The 9,308-nt window shown below is 37.8% G+C and overlaps 1 protein-coding gene across 1 annotated transcript; it reads right to left on the bottom strand.

The window, feature by feature from the left end:
• Window positions 1-5,689: 5,689 nt before the first annotated feature.
• Window positions 5,690-5,881, bottom strand: LOC116894429 (keratin-associated protein 20-2-like). The gene has a single exon (XM_032896134.1). It carries the CDS (start codon window positions 5,879-5,881, stop codon window positions 5,690-5,692), a length of 192 nt encoding a protein of 63 aa, XP_032752025.1.
• Between the last annotated feature and the right edge of the window lie 3,427 nt (window positions 5,882-9,308).

Here is a 9,308-nt window from a genome sequence, read left to right as displayed (position 1 = left end):
GCAGACCTATCAGAATCACACCAGACTTTTCGCCTGAAACTATGAAGGCCAGAAGATCCTGGACTGATGTCATACAGACCCTAAGAGAACACAAATGCCAGCCCAGGTTACTGTATCCTGCAAAACTCTCAATCAGCATAGATGGAGAAACCAAGATATTCCATGACAAAACCAAATTTACACAATATCTTTCTACAAATCCAGCACTACAAAGGATAATAAATGGTAAAGCCCAACATAAGGAGGCCAGCTATACCCTAGAAGAAGCAAGAAACTAATCGTCTTGGCAACAAAACAAAGAGAAGAAAAGCACACAAACATAACCTCACTTCCAAATATGAATACAACCGGAAGCAATAATCACTATTCCTTAATATCTCTCAACATCAATGGCCTCAACTCCCCAATAAAAAGACATAGATTAACAAACTGGATACGCAACGAGGACCCTGCATTCTGCTGCCTACAGGAAACTCACCTCAGAGACAAAGACAGACACTACCTCAGAGTGAAAGGCTGGAAAACAACTTTCCAAGCAAATGGTCAGAAGAAGCAAGCTGGAGTAGCCATTCTAATATCAGATAAAATCAATTTTCAACTAAAAGTCATCAAAAAAGATAAGGAAGGACACTTCATATTCATCAAAGGAAAAATCCACCAAGATGAACTCTCAATCCTAAATATCTATGCCCCAAATACAAGGGCACCTACATACGTAAAAGAAACCTTACTAAAGCTCAAAACACACATTGCACCCCACACAATAATAGTAGGAGATTTCAACACCCCACTCTCATCAATGGACAGATCATGGAAACAGAAACTAAACAGAGACGTAGACAGACTAAGAGAAGTCATGAGCCAAATGGACTTAACGGATATTTATAGAACGTTCTACCCTAAAGCAAAAGGATATACCTTCTTCTCAGCTCCTCATGGTACTTTCTCCAAAATTGACCATATAATTGGTCAAAAAACGGGCCTCAACAGGTACAGAAAGATAGAAATAATCCCATGCGTGCTATCGGACCACCACGGCCTAAAGCTGGTCTTCAATAACCATAAGGGAAGAATGCCCACATATACGTGGAAATTGAACAATGCACTACTCAATGATAACCTGGTCAAGGAAGAAATAAAGAAAGAAATTAAAAACTTTTTAGAATTTAATGAAAATGAAGATACAACATACCCAAACTTATGGGACACGATGAAAGCTGTGCTAAGAGAAAAACTCATAGCGCTGAGTGCCTGCAGAAAGAAACAGGAAAGAGCATATGTCAGCAGCTTGACAGCACACCTAAAAGCTCTAGAACAAAAAGAAGCAAATACACCCAGGAGGAGTAGAAGGCAGGAAATAATCAAACTCAGAGCTGAAATCAACCAAGTAGAAACAAAAAGGACCATAGAAAGAATCAACAGAACCAAAAGTTGGTTCTTTGAGAAAATCAACAAGATAGATAAACCCTTGGCCAGATTAACGAGAGGACACAGAGAGTGTGTCCAAATTAACAAAATCAGAAATGAAAAGGGAGACATAACTACAGATTCAGAGGAAATTCAAAAATCATCAGATCTTACTATAAAAGCCTATATTCAACAAAACTTGAAAATCTGCAGGAAATGGACAATTTCCTAGACAGATACCAGGTACCGGTTAAATCAGAACAGATAAACCAGTTAAACAACCCCATAACTCCTAAGGAAATAGAAGCAGTCATTAAAGGTCTCCCAACCAAAAAGAGCCCAGGTCCAGACGGGTTTAGTGCAGAATTTATCAGACCTTCATAGAAGACCTCGCACCAATATTATCCAAACTATTCCACAAAATTGAAACAGATGGAGCACTACCAAATTCCTTCTATGAAGCCACAATTACTCTTATACCTAAACCACACAAAGACCCAACAAAGAAAGAGAACTTCAGACCAATTTCCCTTATGAATATCGATGCAAAAATACTCAATAAAATTCTGGCAAACCGAATCCAAGAGCACATCAAAACAATCATTCACCATGATCAAGTAGGCTTCATCCCAGGCATGCAGGGATGGTTCAATATACGGAAAACCATCAACGTGATCCATTATATAAACAAACTGAAAGAACAAAACCACATGATCATTTCATTAGATGCTGAGAAAGCATTTGACAAAATTCAACACCCCTTCATGATAAAAGTCCTGGAAAGAATAGGAATTCAAGGCCCATACCTAAACATAGTAAAAGCCATATACAGCAAACCAGTTGCTAACATTAAACTAAATGGAGAGAAACTGAAGCAATCCCACTAAAATCAGGGACTAGACAAGGCTGCCCACTCTCTCCCTACTTATTCAATATATAGTTCTTGAAGTTCTAGCCAGAGCAATCAGACAACAAAAGGAGGTCAAGGATACAGATCGAAAAGAAGAAGTCAAAATATCACTATTTGCAGATGATATGATAGTATATTTAAGTGATCCCAAAAGGTCCACCAGAGAACTACTAAAGCTGATAAACAACTTCAGCAAAGTGGCTGGGTATAAAATTAACTCAAATAAATCAGTAGCCTTCCTCTACACAAAAGAGAAACAGGCCGAGAAAGAAATTAGGGAAATGACACCCTTCATAATAGATCCAAATAATATAAAGTACCTCGGGGTGACTTTAACCAAGCAAGGGAAAGATCTGTACAATAAGAACTTCAAGACTCTGAAGAAAGAAATTGAAGAAGATCTCAGAAAATGGAAAGATCTCCCATGCTCATGGATTGGCAGGATTAATATAGTAAAATGGCCATTCTACCAAAAAAGCGATCTACAGATTCAATGCAATCCCCATCAAAATACCAATCCAATTCTTCAAAGAGTTAGACAGAACAATTTGCAAATTCATCTGAATAACAAAAACCCAGGATAGCTAAAACTATCCTCAACAATAAAAGGACTTAGGGGGAATCACTGTCCCAGATCTCAAGCAGTATTACAGAGCAATAGTGATAAAAACTGCATGGTATTGGTACAGAGACAGACAGATAGACCAATGGAACAGAATTGAAGACCCAGAAATGAACCCACACACCTATGGTCACTTGATTTTTGACAAAGGAGCCAAAACCATCCAATGGAAAAAAGATAGCATTTTCAGCAAATGGTGCTGGTTCAACTGGAGGTCAACATGTAGAAGAATGCAGATCGATCCATGCTTATCACCCTGTACAAAGCTTAAGTCCAAGTGGATCAAGGACCTCCACATCAAACCAGATACACTCAAACTAATAGAAGAAAAAACTAGGAAGCATTTGGAACACATGGGCACTGGAAAAAATTTCCTGAACAAAACACCCATGGCTTATGCTCTAAGATCAAGAATCGACAAATGGGATCTCATAAAACTGCAAAGCTTCTGTAAGGCAAAGGACACTGTGGTTAGGACAAAACGGCAACCAACAGATTGGGAAAAGATCTTTACCAATCCTACAACAGATAGAGGGCTTATATCCAAAATATACAAAGAACTGAAGAAGTTAGACAGCAGGGAGGCAAATAACCCTATTAAAAAATGGGGTTCAGAGCTAAACAGAGAATTCACAGCTGAGGAATGCCGAATGGCTGAGAAACACCTAAAGAAATGTTCAACATCGTTAGTCATAAGGGAAATGCAAATCAAAACAACCCTGAGATTTCACCTCACACCAGTGAGAATGGCTAAGATCAAAAACTCAGGTGACAGCAAATGCTGGCGAGGATGTGGAGAAAGGGGAACACTTCTACATTGTTGGTGGGGTTGCAGACTGCTACAACCATTCTGGAAATCAGTCTGGAGGTTCCTCAGAAAATTGGACATTGAACTGCCTGAGGATCCAGCTATACCTCTCCTGGGCATATACCCAAAAGATGCCCCAACCTATAAAAAGACACGTGCTCCACTATGTTCATCGCAGCCTTATTTATAATAGCCAGAAGCTGGAAAGAACCCAGATGCCCTTCAACAGAGGAATGGATACAGAAAATGTGGTACATCTACACAATGGAATATTACTCAGCTATCAAAAACAATGGCTTTGTGAAATTCAGAGGCAAATGGTTGAACTGGAAACTATCATCCTGAGTGAGCTAACCCAATCACAGAAAGACATACATGGTATGTACTCATTGATAAGTGGCTATTAGCCCAAATGCTTGAATTACCCTAGATGCCTAGAACAAATGAAACTCAAGACGGATGATCAAAATGTGAATGCAGATCGCCATGAGAGACACAGCCAGAATACAGCAAATACAGAGGCGATGCCAGCAGGAAACCACTGAACTGAGAACAGGACCCTGTTGAAGGAATCAGAGAAAGAACTGGAAGAGCTTGAAGGAGCCTGAGACCCCATATGTACAGCAATGCCAACCAACCAGAGCTTCCAGGACTAAGCCACTACCCAAAGACTATACATGGACTGACCCTGGACTCTGACCTCAGAGGTTGCAATGAATATCCTAGTAAGAGCACCAGTGGAAGGGGGGAAGCCATGGGTCCTGCTAAGACTGAACCCCTAGTGAACTAGACTGTTGGGGAGAGGGCAGCAATGGGGGAGGGGTGGAGGAACACCCAAGGAAGGGGAGGGGGGGAGGGATGTTTGCCCGGAAACCGAAAGGGAATAACATTTGAAATGTATATAAGAAATACTCAAGTTAATAAAAAAAAAAAAAAAAAAAAAAAAAAAAAAAAAAAGAATACAAAATTAAAAGACTCTATGCTTATTCTCATATGTGATGTAAAATGAATTCAAAGCAAGCATCAAAAAGAAAAACGTCTAAACGCACCCATCTCATAGGTTCTCCAATATACACACTATATTTTTAACAAAGAAATAGACATCAAAAACATAAGTTCATTAAAATAATTAAAAATAAACAATACAAAGAAAATTAATGTTAAAATAGAGAATCTTCATAAAAATATTTTTAGAGGGAACCTAAAGATGACTAAAGGTGAATTTTAAAAAATTTAAGTCAAAGTCTCAATATTGATACAGTTATTAGTAAAATGGATATTATGCAGAAGTGGGTGTTAGAGAGCATGTGAAGGAAAGGAAAGCCTGAACAGGGTGAGGTTGTGTATGGTGACACTCATTGTAGAAGTTTTTGAAGAAATTTTAGATTGAAAAATATTTAGAGAACCTATATGTGTTAGTTTCCCAAATGTAAGTTGCAAACAAAAGAATGTGATGTCAGGGAAATAACTTCCCTCACAAATTCATTGTGACATCATAATAGCAGAAATATGGATATATTAAAATTGCCTACCAATAGAAGGAAATTTGAAGAGAAAATTTCCTTCTCTTTTTCATTTTGCTCCTATTCATTGCCTCTTTAATCCATTCATATTTGTCCACAAAAAATCACACATCTACAATCAAATTCACAATTTCAGAAACATACATCTCACATTTAGTAAAACAATGAGAATAAAATATTTTCCACAAAATTCTTTATTTAAAGCACATACATATGGGAAAGAATGCAAGCAGACCGCATTTTACAAGGCACTCATGAGAATGAAGAACTTTGCTGCAAACTTTGCTGAAATCAAATTAGAGAAGAACAGGGTGGACATGTTGTGTTTTATGTATTATTCCTCAGGGGTTTTAAATTGATGAAGATATTTAAGAACATCTGAAGTGAACAAAGTTGGAGTGAGCAGCTGCTGAATCTCCTCAGTAGAAGCCACAGGACCAGTACCTTCTACAGCACAGTGGGCGGCAGCAGCCATAACCATAGCTACCATAGCCACCATAGCCACAGCCATAGCCACAGCCATAGCCACAGCCATAGCCACAGCCATAGCCCCAGCCTAGGCCACCATAGCCATAGCCCAGGCCTCCATAGTAGCTGCCGTAGTAGCACATGGTGTCAGGAGTGGAGTGTTCAGAGGAAGGCAGTCAGTATGTTCCTTGAGTCTGGGTGTCACCATCTGCCAAGGGCCTTTTATACACCTTGGTTGTTGTTGGGGAAACCACAGGCATCATAGTGTCACATGTCTCTGCCCTGTGCTGCTGCAAACAACATCACATGTGTTGCGACTTACTGGGCACACAATGCTGCATAACTGAGATACCTGTGCTTCTACCTCGGGATGGTCAAATAATGGTTCAGATACAGTTTTTAGGTCTCCAGGTCATTCTTTGTGTAGTTTATAGAATACAAAATCGGATTCTCTCACTTGATTTAAATCATTACATATTTGTTTGCTTTTAACACATGTTGATTTTTATTAACCTACACAAGAATGTCTTTATTTTTAACTTTCTTTTTGTTATTTTAAATGAGTCTTATCTTGAGGGTTATGCATTTTGAGTCTTTCTCATCAACAGTAAGGTAATTATGGTTATGTTATTTGTTACTTTGTGAGTAGTTGCTGTCTTATGTTTGGATTTATTCCTAATAACTTGTTTTATTACATCTTGCTTTTAAAATCAACAGGAAACCTAAGACCATTTATATGCATAAATGATATGCATAATACATTTTCCTTTAGGAGCTCATGTGAAGATCTTGTAGGTGAATCTATGAAGGGCATTCTGATTTGGTGGGTGATGAAAGGTAAGTCTTTACACACTTTCTTTTAAATCATGGTCAAATTAGCTCTTCAGAGAAAGTATAGATATAACTTTAGGAATTTAATTTAATTTTTATTTTATTTAATTTGGATGGATGACTTCTTGCTGTGTAAGCACGAGGATTAGTTAAAAATCCCCAGAATCCATGTAAAAATCTGGGTGTATTCACATTCCTTTATTCAGAGCTACAGTAGGATATAGAGCATTAGTATGACTTACTGTCAGCCTAACTCCATGTTCCATGAGAGACCTAACCTTATGGGAATCAAATTGGTAGATAAAGCAAAGACCATGAAAAATTATCTTGATTTTTAATCTACACATATCGACCATCTACTGAAACATATCTGTACTTACACTACACACATATATGACACAGAAATGGAAACGTACACACATATTTACATATATACATTCACATACACATACCTACTCAGAGAATTGTTATGGACAATTGCCAGAATATTCTTCAGGCTATTCATACACAGCAATCACAAACATTAGATAACCAATGAAGTCCTATAAACAAAAAAACAAAAGTAAAAACAAAGAAACAAACAAAAGAAACTCTATAGACTCCTTAAGAGAAACCAGAAAAGCCATCAGCACTTCATCTCAGTTTGTAGCTGACAGAAGGATCACTGTTTTGTTTATTTTTTATTTACATTTCAAATGTTATCCACTTTCCCCGTTTCTCGTCCCCTTATCCCATCCTCCCTATTGTTTTGAAGGGCGAAGAAGCATGTTTGAAAGATTAAAATCTTTAACTTTTCATAAACTTACCAAAATATATCTTGTATCAAAAGATATATATAGTTAAGCATTTAGTCAGCTAGATTTGTCACAGAGAATAATCTATACGATTGAGATAACATCATGGTAAACAGCTATTGAACAGTTTTATAAGATTTTCTTTTAATTTTACAGTGTTCGATGTGAAATTCTATTGAAGCTGCAAATACTTCCACTTCAGTTGTGATCATTATATAAGAAAAAAACAATTGTATGTGTGGTGGTGCAAGGAAGGTACCTATATCTAAAACCATACATGAAATTTTCTATGAAAAGACTAAATGTGTGTGTCAGTCCAGGAAACTTAACAGTATATAGGGTATTCTAAATGGAATACATATTTGAAGATTCTAAGCTTACATCAACAAAATCTGTGACATTTGTCTTTTAGGTCAACTATGTTCAATTATGTAAATGGAACATTTTTCTTTTAATTTTATTTTTCTTGGATATTTTATGTATTTACATTTAAAATGTTATCCCCTTTTCTCCCTCCCCTAAATCCGCTCCTTTCTTCCCTTGCTTCTATGAGGATGCTACCACTCCCACTCACCCACTCCTATCTTAACACCCTGGCATTCCCCCTACATTGGGAAAAGAAGACTTCATAGGACCAAGGGCTTTTCCTCCTGTTGATGCTGGGCAATGGCATCTTCTACTACATATGTGGCTGGAACCATGGGTCCCTTCATGCGTACTATTGGTTGGTGGTTTAGTCCCTGGGATCTCTGGTGGGGTCTGGTTGGTTGATATTGTTCTTCTTATGGGATTACAAACCCCTTCAGCTCCTTCAGTCTTTTCTCCAACTCCTCCATTGGCGTCCCTGTGCTCCATCCATTGGTTAGCTGCAAGTATCCTCATCTTTATCAGTAGAGCTCTGAATATACATTTATCTGTAATGGAAATCAAGGCTTTTTTGTTTTCTGAATATATTGAATCAAACAGCAATGATCATGGATAAACAGTTATATGTATATGGCCAAGTATGGCATAGCTTGATCATTTAAGAGATGTATTTTTAGATTTGTTCTTGTTGTAGTTGGCTTTGTTCTTTTCCATTCAGAAACCTGTGGTATACTTGTCAGGTGTGTGCATGCTGGGGAGGCTGTTTTTCTGTGTCTTACATTTCTTCCCTCGTGGTGTACAAGAGCCTCTGCTCAGAGAAGGGAAGCCCTTCTGGTAAATGGAGTCCTCCACTCATTTTGCACCATGCTCAGATGAGCTATCTGAACTTGGTAGGCTGAGAACTTAATTGACAGGATTTACCCAAAGCAAGCTTCAAATCAAACCAATTTCTACAAGGCTGTACCACTTTGTCTACCCAACAACTGTAATACATATTACCAGTCCACTGTGTTTTCCATTTTAGCCATTCTGACTGAAGTAAGAAGACATTTCAAGGTAGTTTGATATGTAAGTCTCTGATGACCGATCATACTGAAAGAATTTTAATAGGTTCCTCTATCATTTATATTTCATCATTTGAGAGAAACCTTTTCAGTGACAAACTATTTAATATTCTGAGTCATATGTTTTCTTGATTTTAGATCTTTGAGTTCTAAATGCTAACTGTTATTTGATGTGTAGAAGCTAAAGCTTCCTGCTGTATTTACCCCCTCCCTCCTTGAATGATGGGTGTGTATTACTCTGCAGAACTTTCTAGTATCATGAGGTCACATTTGCATGCTGTTGCTCTTAAGTCTGCAGTTATTTCTCTGTGGTACATTCATATGGCAGATAGTTCATATATTTCATCAGATTCCGTATAATCAGTGCACACATTTTTAATGTCAGTACCATGTTGCTTACTACTGTAGAGTTGTAGTTGTCAACATTATTAGTAAGGGGCCATTTGCATGTGCCCAAGAGGGACAGGCTCTGAGTGGGCTTGAGAAAGAATATAGTGGTGTCAAGGGGTTAAAGT

This window comes from Rattus rattus, chromosome 2 (assembly GCF_011064425.1).
Source record: "Rattus rattus isolate New Zealand chromosome 2, Rrattus_CSIRO_v1, whole genome shotgun sequence".
In the NCBI taxonomy this organism is placed as follows: Eukaryota; Metazoa; Chordata; class Mammalia; order Rodentia; family Muridae; genus Rattus; species Rattus rattus.
Note: the sequence above shows the minus strand (reverse complement) of the source record. Positions and strands in the feature narration are given on the sequence as shown.

Bases quoted from the DNA above. Each gene is read 5' to 3' on its own strand.
- LOC116894429 (XM_032896134.1), bottom strand. From the start codon at position 5,881: ATGTGCTACTACGGCAGCTACTATGGAGGCCTGGGCTATGGCTATGGT.